We start from the raw sequence: 12,645 nt of genomic DNA on the forward strand, positions 1-12,645 counted from the left end.
AGGGTTGTTGCGCAGCAAAAGTAGTGTGTTACCGTAAAAGTAATTTTTAGCTTGTGTGATTGATATTATGTAATCCTTGACTGCAGTGAAGTATTTCACCCATGCAGAGTTAGAATTGGAACGCTTCGTGGATCTAAATAACCTTTTTTTTTTCTTATTGTTAAGCTTTTTTAATTTCCCTTTGAACCATGGGGACTGTGCTCCCTCTTTAATGGTGATGGTGGGACATATTTTGATGTTAGATGTAGCATCTCATTTTTGAACAGCGACCAGTTGGTTTCAATGAAGCGCGAGTGACAGTGAATTGCGAATTCACCGAAAAAGACGCTTAGTTTATCAGCCGCGGAAGAGTAGTCGCCTTTGTCGTACAGTGTCAAAGTTTTTAGAGTTTTCTTGGTATTGTTGATATAACTGGACATGGTACCGTGAACAACGGAATGATCACTAAGCGGTGGAAGATAAGTCAGTGAGGAACAGATGTTGATGTGTGTTGTTAAAATGAGGTCAAGAATGTTGGAAGAATGAGTTGAAGCGCGTGTTGGTTCAGTGACGAGTTGGGATAGACCGAATGTAAGGCATGTGTTCAGGAAATCACTTTCAATGTTATTTCTTGACAGTGTGACTGCAGGGTTAGCCCAGACAATAGGACAGTTGAAATCGCCGAAGGTAACGATAGGTGAGTTAGGATTGGCTTTCTTTATGGCTAGTAAGCATCCATGAACGAGCAGATTGAAAGAGCTGTCGCTGTTAGGGGGTCGATAACACACACCGATTAGCACATACAGTGATTAGCGGACAAACAGGCTGGCAGCTAGTACACTTTTCCTCTGCTCGAGCCGCACCGCTGTCCTCGCAGTTGATTTCAGCTCTGCTGGCGCTTAGTTCAGTTCATTTCTGAGGTCGTATTCTAAGACGATCACCTTTGAGATATCTATCACTTTTAAAGTGCGCTGATTGGCAGGTTGGAGGGTAGCGGTAAGTTGTCGCTTCAATGTCGCAGAATCCGCACACGCAGGATTCTGCGGCAGGCAAAGTGGCGCTGTCGCCGAAAGCGGTTGTCTCGGAACACGGCCCATGTTTGAACACTGATATTAGGGTCAATATGCGAACCGAGAGAAGGAAACATAATGCGCAGCAATGCAATGTGAACTGCTGGTGCCTGTTGTCCGCAAAAGCAGAAAAAAACTGCCGATATCGGTGCATCACTGTATCCTCCCTTCGTATGCGGGGCCCCACGCGTGACAACAGCGATGTCAGTCTCCAGCAGCTCTGTGTAAAGCAGATTCTTCTTTTCATTCAGCCATTCCGCCAACAACACCGATTTCACCGAAACAAATGACAGTCCTCGACAATACTTGGCAAAGCTCGGCGAGCTTCGCGTTCTGTCGGCTAGCTTCCATGTTGTTGAATACTCTCAAACCGGTCTGCTGCCAGCGGGCGCAGGTGAGTGCAAAGTCTGCAGTTGAGAGTAATCCAGCTGTTCTCTCCGAGGACACCATCTGTCGTGTGGATGCGTCTGCAGGCGAATTATCCGCGAATTAGCCGTCCGCGTCCACGACAAATCTGGATTCGGTCCGTCATCTGAATGCACCATTACGGGCAGAGTGGAACTCCACAGCCGCATTTGCACCATTGTGCAGAGGCTTCTTAATGAAGTTCTTGTGATGAGATGGCAACCTGCTTGCTGGTCGGCGAGCAGAGCAATGACTCCCATCAATTACAAAAGCGAAAAGCAAAAACTACTATCAGCGAAGTGTATAAAGAGTTGTCATGTCAAGCAGCTAAAGCTGCGCCAATAAATTGTTTCTGAATGAAACTAATATACCTTGACCAAGAAGTACAAAACTTTTTGATATACTACGAGACATTTCATTCACATGAAACAAAGTAGGTGGCAGTTAATAAATTTGCAAGTGAACATTTTTGTGCATAGGCATTTAGTGCTATATTATATAGATATATAATAACAAATTGGTGAATGTATTGAAGTATCTTAACCCTTTGAGGGTCAAATTTTTTCACGAAATGCACTCCAAAAATGTGTACTTTTTTTATTGCTAAATTGAATTCTTCAGACGATTCTATTTCAGAAAAAGATTGTCTAAAGTTCTTTTGCGTGACAGTGACAAAAAAGTCATTTTTGTTACACATAATTTATACACATAATTTATTTGTAACATCAAGCAAAATCCTAAAAAGACACTTATACGATTTTTTATAAATAAAAATTATGCGTTGTATTAAACATAGCTCACAGACATACAAAAATACACTTAGGGAATAGTCCACATGAGAAGAATTGCCGCTTGAGTCACTAGCAGCAGAGCAACTGGCGCGCACTTCCACAGTGTAAGCGAACAAGGTGAGTGAGTGCACGGAAGAAAACTCGGGGCTCATAGTGGTCCTTGAGACCCTTGAAAACCCTGGAATTTTCAAATAGCATTTTCAAGGCCTTGAAAACCCTTAAATTTTTGTAGGTTTTTAATGTCCTTGAATTTTGTCAATACACTTTTGTTGAGCCAATTTTTAGCAGTTGCATTTTGGATAGTTCTGTGTGAATAATCGAGCTCATATTACACGGTTCCATTTCGCTGTGACATTAATGTAATATTTGAAAGTATTTAAAAAGAACTAATAGACATTCTACCACGTGGAACCCTCCTTAAATATGGTTTCACTGCAACACGGAACTGCTGTGCCGAGAAACCACCTTGTCAGGGGAAATCCGTCCCACCCTTACAAAAATGTGTGTAGACAGTCTATAGACTCGCTAAAAATGGGTTTAGAAAGTCTGTAGACTGTCTAAATCCATTTTTGTAAGGGCAGCGCGAAGCCACACTTCTGCACTTCAGTCATTCTTTTTATTAGCGTCTTATATTGCCTAAGCATGAGAAATTTTAAAACTTAAGTTATTTTTCCACATATAATTTGCATCCTGCTACAAGTCAAATCCCGCTACTATTTGAATTCACTTCAAAATTATTCAACACTAATTGCCATTCACTTTGAGCCTAGAAGGTTATGTTCGCGTGAGCCTACTTTTGATCAGAGGGTTAACGACGATTTTATTTTGTGGCAGTGGAGAGGGAAGGGTGCCCGACCCCATTGCAAATGTGAGAGTGTGTGTGCATATATGCTCATCAGGTGAACGTGTTCATCGCCTAGTTGGTACTTGCTATGTGACATAATTGCCCCTAAAACGACACAAAGTAAGTTGGAAGCGCTGCCCGTGTTGTCATGTTTAGGTTTCTTTCCTGTGTTTCTGTGTTATATTAGCGGCGATTATGTCATCTATTATTCATATAAGGTTAAAAAATTCTAAGGCTGGTAATGCACATTTTGTGTGTGTGTCGCGTGCACACGCGCTCACGCAATACATCCATATTGTGAGGGGAACAGTGTTGCAGAATGGTTGTCTCCATTCCATTCCGGTGAATTATAACTTGCCGCAATTCCATTCCTTTCTATTCCTCGGAATGAAAAACTTAGCCTATTCCCGCTCCGGGAATGGCCGGGCACTTCGATTCCGTTCCTGCAATTCCTCAACGTGGGAAAGGCATCTTGATAGTTTTATCGAGTTAAGAATGAACGCCCCATAAAGCTGATGTCATGATGCATTAAGAACTGCAAAAGTACGCAAAACACGTTACCAAGGTCGAGGGATAGTAGCTTGGTGACATATCTCGTGCAGTACAACACTAATTCCCAGAGGCGCAGTTCTCCCGTTACCTATAGTATTTGCATAGTCGGCACGTTTGAACAAATGGTGGTGTTTTAATATTGTTTAAGCTTAAATGTGTTAATGATAAAATGACATAACGTATGTTTATGCTGACAAAAGTAGTGTTCCAGAAGACTAAGCAGTTTTGCCACGCGTCTGGAGCGGTCATGAATATGAAGGAAACTAAGGTTTGGTTAATGGAGAACAAAACCCTCTAGATCTGCTGGTATTAGCTGGAACAGTGCACCGCTCGAGCACCTTGTGCCTCTGCATCGAATACGCAACACTGGGCCGCACTGCTCGTCAGCTCTGACGCTTGTCGAGCGCGTCTCGCAAGCATGGATGGGGTGAGGAGAACTTTCTGTGTTCGGCTGTGCGCAGATATGCAATGTCTTTCTTGTCGCAAAGGTTATTTATGTGTGTCAGGTACTAAAGTGCTCGTGAGATAAAGAGGCTGTGCATAGAGTATTCGCCACTTTCGTGTGGGGGTATCAATGGGAACCAGCGCGCTGGGGTAATTTGTTTCTCCCTTCAGTATCTGCTGGGATAATGCATTTCTTTATACACTAACTTATGCCTCGGTTTGTAGTGGGTGCGTTGCTTATAAATGTACGATGCTTGTAATCAGCCAAGCCATTTTAAAAATACTGCTATATTGTTAAATTCGAGGCTCTGACTTACTTGAAGTTTTAAAAACAGCACGTAGACGAAAACGTGCTCTATTTTCGGAAAAAGACGTAATTCCATTCCCATTCCATTCCATGCAAAAGGCGCTTAATTCCATTCCCATTCCATTCCTCCAAGCGTTGTCCCCATTCCATTCCCATTCCATTACGGGGTCGCGAAAATGTGGACTGATTCTGGAGTCATTCCAGTTCCGGAGTGGCCACTCCGCAACACTGGAGGTGAATCTGTTTAAGCAAACTAGCAGAAGAGAACTGAAACCTGCAGAAAACAGTGTAAACAAATTATGAACAAAAAAGGAACTGTGAGAATTTCTTTAGTTAGCTTTTAATTGTGAAAAAGTGCCTGCTTTGGCTTGTGTGCAATGAAGGATGTGCTTCATGCTGTAAAAGCTGGTGTTTACTTTTTCTATTATCTCGACAATTGTTGTTTCAAGTCCTTGAAAATTCTTCGTTAGGTGCTTGAAAGTCCTTAAAAACCCTTGAATTTTTTCCTTCAAAGTTGCTATGAACCCTGAAACTGTATGGTTGTGCCCCCGTCCGGAAAGCAAAATGAGTGAAAAAGCTATAAAATCCTTCTTATTGCCGATGAGACGGAGTTAGTTTTTCTGAGTCCCCAAAAAAGGAAGCGCAACCACGGTGGCATCGTTTGTGTAATTTAGCGCCGCATGAAAACAGATGTAAAGCTTAAAATAACAGAGAGCTGAGCTAGCTGGTAAGTATTCATGTTAGAGACAGGGCGTGCAAACACGGACACAAGAGAGTAATCAAGACACCACAAACGCTGACTAACAACTGAAAAGGCGCACAACGGTGGAAAAGAAAGAAGGCATGAAAACTTATCTGCGCATGCCCAAGCAGTAAGTGAACCTATCGTTCCGGCATGCATGGTGGTCTACGTGAGAGAACTATTCAAACAGTTGATTTCTTCTTTATGCAGGTTAATCGATGGTTGGCTCACGCATGCGCTACCACTACTATTGATATGCCAGGCCTCAAACAATAAGCGCGTTTCTTGATTCCTATGCCTGTACAAAATCGCGCATTCATTGAATTTTGGCATGCACTTACACACTCAGCAATGTAAAGATAGATCAGATGGTGAGCCTCCGGTTAGCGATCTCTTATGTTCCATTAATCTCTGGTTAACACAGCGACCTGTTTGCCCTACGTAAAAGTGGCCGCAGCTAAACGGATTCTTATACACCACACACCTACGGCAATCAGTACCATCTTGGTAATTGGCCACTGATATCTAAGACGCGTCGTACAGAAGACTCCGAAGACTCTGCAGACTCCGAATAGGAGACGCACAGAGTACACACTCATAGCATTTGTCCGGAGGCGATCCACCTTTGTGTGACAGCTGTGGTGACCCTCTCACTGTACTTGACATTCTACTGCAACACATCCTACTGCTATGCATGGAACTAGACACTCACAGCAAAAAGCATTTTTCATCAATATACCTGCAGTTCCCGCTCCATCCCGCTATGTTCATTGGCAAAGAACCCCTCTTTAAATATCAGTCCCTCTTTGAATTTCTAAAAGGTGTAAATAATTTCAACATTATTTTCCAGGTGCTCTGTAGCGGGGCCTCACAATTGAGGCTGCTGCTGCAGTAATTCTATCAAAGGAAGCCCCTGCCTCTCGGCCTTTGGGCTCAAAGGCCTTGAGGAGGCATTTGTACTATTTTCCCACCTCTCACTTGTAGATACCATGCTCACTTGTAATTCATTTCACACCCATAGATCACATCACTTGTCACTGCCATAATTTTATTCTATATACACGTCTTTTACGTGGGTACTTATGAGCATGAATGGCCGTGAGTATGAACGCGAGTGAGTACCTGTGAATGTGAGATAGTGTGAGTGTGAATGTGAGTGAGTAGACGTAAGAGCGTAGGCGCTATGAGAGTGAGGGCTCATAAGTATGAACGTGAGTGAGTACCAATGAGTGTGAGAGGTGTTACTGAACGTGAGTGAACACTTATGAATGTGAGTGGGTGGGAGTATGAATTGGAATGAGTACCTATAGGTGTGAGGTGTGAGTGGACGTGAGTATGAACTTGAGTGAGCATCAGTGGGTGTGAGCGGGCTTGAGTATGATCGCGAGTGAGTGTCACGGGGTCGTGATGTCAACGAAGGCAGCAGTCAGCGTGTCCAAGATGAAACTCTTATATGGTCGAACTTGTGGCCAGGAAAGAGAAACTCAAACTTCAGCAAGCAGTGCATGCTGTACACTGTTAGCGGCGAACAGATCGTCGGCCGTCGATAAAACTGATCATGGCTGGGATGCGCCGTCTTTTATACATTATGCATCGAACTTTCCAGCCTTATCACTGGTGGTTGCGCAAGCTCTGGAATAATCTTGACCATTCGCATCATGTGCGCAATCTTGACAAAATGACCTACTACAATCTGGAATGTTCCCAGACATTCTGGCACGGCTCGCGCAAGACAGCGATCACACATGCAATGGACCAGTTACAAAAACATAGCAAAAGGCATTAGTGTGAGTATGAATGCGAGTGAGGGCCTATGAATGTGAGTACAGTAAAACCTCGTTAATTTGAACTCGGTTATTTCGAAATCCCGCATAATTCGAAAGGTTTCTGTGGTCCCGTATTTTTTAATGTAAATCTGAGTGGATAATTTGAAGCGGCGGTCAGCGCCAGCCCGGTTAATTTGAAAACTTTAGGCGCCATGTGCCAATTCCCGATCCCGATTTCGCCGCAAATCCGCGGAAGCAACGGCCCTTAGGAGCCACATGGCAATGCAGTGTAGCGATATTAATGAGTGACAGTTGCTGCTAGCGCAAAAAAAAAAGAAAAAAACACGGTCTCGTGGTCAGCTAAAAACTTGCACCTGCGGAAAAGAAGACATGCTTCACTGCAACACAGTGGTGACACGCGGCCAGCATGTCGCATGCTTCTCGCAATGTGAGCGCGTCATGATTTACCCATTCTTTTTCGGAAAAGAAAAGATAATAAAGGACTGTCTGACGGAATTCATGATGTATGCGAACCTCCGATTGGCGGTTGCTTCGGCAATTTCCGCACTTGCACTGCTGGCGGAGTTCTTGCCTGTAACGCCTGCTTCGAAAACTCAGTGAAAACTTCAATGATCATGTTTTCCAGCCAGAACACATTGCGGATTCCGTCACACTGGCCATTATCATATTCTTTTTTTTACCAGAAAGAATGGGTGAATGGTCACATCATGATGCGCAGAGGCTGTGAGGAGCAGGTGACATGCTGCCCGCGTGTCACCACTGTGCTGCAATGAAGCACGCCTTCTTTTCCGCAGGCACGCATTTCAGCTGACCACGAGACTCCTTCTTTTATTTTTCTTTTTTTTTTTGCGCTGATAGCAGCGAGGCCTGCTGTTTTCCCAAGTTTGCGGCAAAAATGGGACCAGGTATTGCTGGAAAACAACCCTTGGAGCCACAAACTAGAAGGCCAAACGACCACCTCTGATTACTTTCAGTAATTCAAAGTTCCTTGCATCTCGCTTTTTGTATGTTTCGTTCATTCGAAAACCCGCTTAATTTGAAAGTTTTTCACAGTCCCAGTGACTTTGAATTAACGAGGTTTTACTGTACGTGTAAGTATGAACATGAGTATGAACCAGTGGCTTTAACTTGGTGTGAGCATGAACGTGAGTGAGTACTATGAGTGCGAGTACACGTGAGTATCAACATGAGTGAGTGCCTATGATTGTGAGTGCACGTGAGTATGAACACGAGTGAGTGTGAGTAGGTGTGAGATGAACATGAGTGACTTAGGTTAGAGTGGGTTTGAGTATGAGCGTGAATGAGAGCCGATGAGTTGAGTGCACATGAGTATGAACGCTGTGAGTGTGAGTAGGCGTGAGTATGAGCATGAGTGGGTGCAAAGGCTGAAAAAAATTGGGTTGAGGGAGTATGAGTGAGTATTCTCTTACAGTGCCGACCTATGCTGCAATCCCATGATCCCAAAATTGAAAGCTATTCGAGACTCGGAGGCATAGCATAACATAAAGCTGAACGCAGTTAGAACTAACAGGCACATTTACGACAAATGAATGTGTTTTTAGTTGGTACAGTGCAACAAGAAGTTTCCAGTTGCAAACAGATTTTTTCAGAGTTGCTCGCAGTTGCCTGCTCCACTGCTCTAAATCTATAAAAACGTGTGGGTGTTCCGAGATAACACAACTTGCGAACACTACTGTTGAACTAATACATAGTGGTGACCAAAATTTGCTGCGCTCTACTGGGTCTTGCTCGATTCTTTGGTGTGGGCGTGATGTTGTAAGACGGGAGAAATGACCAGCATGAAAAAAAGTGCAGTTATTCAGGTTGTTGCTTTGCTTTCATGCAGCTTTAGGCTTAGCCTTTTTTGTTGTGGTGTGTGGCCGGTGTGGCATGGTCATCCTACTAAGTGGAGAGTGAGTGGGTCAGTTCAGTGACCATGTAGCACTGGTGTCGTACTGCTTTGGGGAACGTGCAAGGTTTTGATGGCAAGCCAAGGTGGCGGAATGGGCATGATAGCTTTATTTGCACTGACTACTTCAGTGCATTGGATCTGCATTTCCTTCAGCTCTACGTGTGACGTATCGCCACTGTGGAAAGGGCTATTGGCACAGCATCCAGCAGTTTTTTTTTTGTACAGCCCCGTTATTTGAATATTTTTGCGGCCCCTTTCGTGTAATGGAAGGATGGATTGGCATCTTTATACTCTGCATAAAAGGTTGAATTTCAATATAATGAAGCTTTGATGCCACAAAATAAATTGCCAATTTTACCGACTTCTTATGTCTGTGTTTAACTGTACATGATTTTACGGGATGGAGTTCAAGGAGCTTCAGTTTCAATTACTGTTGAATAATGCTCTTCAAGACTTAAAAGCCAATACTGCCAGAAAAGTTAAAAAATAATAATACAGTATAGACCGCTTATAACGTAAGTCGCCGGAGTCGCGAATATCCGCACTATAAGCGGTACCGCACTATAACCAAAACAACCTTCTACAAAGGCTGCACTTGCGCAAAACGTGTTGAGCATGTAGCCTCGCGTGTCCGATAATCGACATATGCGATTTGGGGCGCTTACAACCACTTAAATGTCCGAATGTTCAAAAATTAACCGCCAAAGACCTGCATTGCCAACGAAATGAACACGGGGGAAAAAAGCAAACAAAACAAAGTGCCATCGCGGAAATTCGCCGACTACGTTTCAGGCCACCTCGAGGTATGCGCATTACACAGAAACCATGTCGAATCGCGACCGAAATTTCACGTGCTGAGCGGTACCGATCGTTCGATTTCACGGGCGCGCACGCGATGTCCAAGACATTGCAATCGAATCCGGAACCACAATTCGAGAGTTGCATGTGCCAACCATGCCCTCGTTTTCATTAACTATATGATTCTCTTCCCTTCAAGTGCAGCCATCGCAAAAAGTTTCGTTGATTCCGCACCAAACCGCAACTTTTATCGCCCGCGACCGCTACCGAAAAGCAACCAACGCTGATTAGGCCTAGCGTGCCGTTCAGCATGTTGTCGTGGGAAGTTTGTCCAAGACAACATGAAGATCGGACGTCGAAAAGATCGCACTCAAGCACTAACTTAAGAACAGCGCGCGTGATACGAAGTTTGTGTTCGCGGCCGGGAGATCGACGGCGACAAAAGCCCGCCAAGCTCGTTTAAGTCCGCGCACTGGCAGAAAAGGCGAAAGCTCGCGTGATGAAGCCGCAAAACTTTTCAATTTGCGGACGAGGTCGCAAACGCGATATCTGTAGCAAGTGTGATAACGACGACGCTTTTCCCGACAGGAAACTTACTTTAAAGCGCACTTGATGAGGACGCGATCGTACGTTCCACGCGTAACGCGCTGCCGGCAAGCGGCCGCGGAGCCTTGCCGCCTTGCCGCCGCCGGTGCAAAGGCTACTCCGTCGTCTAGGCAACCACCATCCTTCCCCACTCGGCGAGCCCGCACAGCGCTGCCGCAGTCGTTTTCCTCCCTCCGCCCCTCGTTCGTTCACTGTGCGTGCCCTCGCCCTTCATAACGACCTCGTCGCTGCCTCCCCAGCGGCGTACCTCCTTTGAGAACCGCACTCGCTACCGCGTTTGTCAGAAATATTTTCCCGCAACCGCATTATAAACGGTATTTCATCTTGGGGGACGGCACAATAAGCGGTATGCGTATACATGCGGTTCTATGGGAGGGTGAACGGGAGTCGAAAAAGACCGCATTATAACCGGTCCTGCACTATATGCGGTTACGTTATAAGTGGTCTGCACTGTACTGCTGTCACCCTTCATTGGAGGGATTTACATACTGTGTACTGCAGTTTGTGCATGCCTGCATCTTAAAACATTCTCTTTTTTTTTTTACCTACACAATTGATATAAATCTTTGTCAGTCCCTTATAGACCTTCTAGCATGCAGCGAGGGCTTTCAGGCAGCAGCAATGTGTGTCCTAAACGAGTTCACCTATGGTGCTGCCAGCATGTGCTAATCAGCGCATGTTCTCATCACTCTGTGGCACACCTAAGAATGCATGCATCCAGTGTTGTGTGTATTACATGCATAGGTCGGCAAACTCACTCATGAGTCGACTCACTCAGACTCACTCAGACTCATTTCGAGACGTGAGTCTGAGTCTGAGTGAGTCCGAGAGAGTAAAAGTTTTGTGAGTCTGAGTCCGAGTGAGTTCGGTTGGGAAAAATTTTGGTGAGTCTGAGTCCGAGTGAGTTCGGGTGAGGAAAATTTTGGTGAGTCTGAGTCCGAGTGAGCCCTAAGGGCAAAATATATTGCATGAGTGAGTCTGAGTGAGCTCCACATTTTTTGCCGACCTATGGTCCTGTCTACTGAACTTCAGCATTACTATCAGTCTTATGTTGGCTCACGTTTATACTCACGTGTAGTCCCGCATACTTGAACGCGCTACCGTTCATACGTCAGCTCAATATTTATTGATCAGAGGCGTGAGATGAGGAGGGAGAGGGGGAGGAGGTGCCTTGACCCCCCCGCAAACTTTTTCACGGGAAGTTACTGATAAAAATATTTCGTGTGAGTCATCTCTTTCAATAAAAAGGTCCTTATTGAACTACAAACTCAGATAACTCGTATTTGAAGGTACGAGATCAAAAGGGGCTAAGTAGCGCACCGATTATGCGAGATATTGGCGTTGAAGAGCATTGACATTATGGTAGAAAAAGGCTAATTATAGGCTGGTGGACTCATGAGTCGACTCACTCAGACTCACTCAGACTCAGATCGAGCCGTGAGTCTGAGTCTGAGTGAGTCCGGTTGAGAAACATTATAGTGAGTCTGAGTCCGAGTGAGTCGGAATGAGGAAAAGTTTGGTGAGTCTGAGTCCGAGTGAGCCCTAAGGGTAAGATACGTTTCGTGAGTGAGTCTGAGTGAGCTCCACATTTTTTGCCGACCTATGATTACATGGGTACTGTTTGCTATCTGTGCCACAAGAACACTGAGCTTCTTGACGCTACGCAAGGGCAGGTGGGTCAGTCAGAAGCTGAAAAGTTTGGCAGCACTTATTCTTGGGTTTTGTTTGTGCAGGATGCTGGCCTGTGTGGGCACAAAACATAGAGCGTACCCTTATGCTTGAATTTAAATCCATGGCACTCACCCCTCATGCGACTAGTGTCCTGTTTAGTGGCATTGAAGCTCCCATAAAAGTGGCCTTTCTTTTCTGCAGAATTTCGCCAAGTCCATCTTCCCAATCCTCCAGTCAATCAAGATGCGAGAGGAAGGCATCACCACCAAGCAGGCGCAACCTGAAGCCAATCAGCCACCCAGGGTAAGCATCTCGCTGGAAAGCAGACTTAGACCTCTGTGCACTGCGCAGAGGTCTAAGTCTTCATTGATTCTCCGAGGCAACATTTTCTATGGTTCATGTGGCAGCTTCCTGCATGTGCTTTGACTTGGATTGCAATGATCCAGAGCCTGCATTTAATCGAAGCCAGAGAATGCGTACCCAAGCTGAATGGGCATCCACTCACCAGAGCTATTTAAGTGCGTTAGAGGAAATGTTCATTGTAGTACTTGCGCGAAAACAAATGTGTCGGCACTTCCATAGCAGACAAGCAAGGCACATAGGTGCTGAAGCAAGTACCTGCTGCTGCTGTGCACGTTGCCGCTGCAAGTGCCTTAGATGTTCCGCATAATGAAATTCTCTAACAAAATATTTTAACTTTTCAATACTTTAGGCCCCTAGAAACAGTATTTATATTT

The 12,645-nt window shown here is 44.9% G+C and overlaps 1 protein-coding gene across 1 annotated transcript in view; it reads left to right on the forward strand.

Annotated features, from left to right (window-relative positions):
* LOC119390099 (parafibromin-like) overlaps positions 1 to 12,645 on the forward strand; it is a gene marked incomplete at its 3' end in the record, with an annotated part of 120,758 nt that overhangs the window by 58,888 nt on the left and 49,225 nt on the right. The window contains 1 exon segment of the mRNA XM_037657648.2: positions 12,110 to 12,211. Within this exon segment, the coding sequence (XP_037513576.1) occupies positions 12,110 to 12,211 (102 nt within the window).

This window comes from Rhipicephalus sanguineus, chromosome 1, assembly GCF_013339695.2.
Source record: "Rhipicephalus sanguineus isolate Rsan-2018 chromosome 1, BIME_Rsan_1.4, whole genome shotgun sequence".
NCBI classification, from domain to species: Eukaryota; Metazoa; Arthropoda; class Arachnida; order Ixodida; family Ixodidae; genus Rhipicephalus; species Rhipicephalus sanguineus.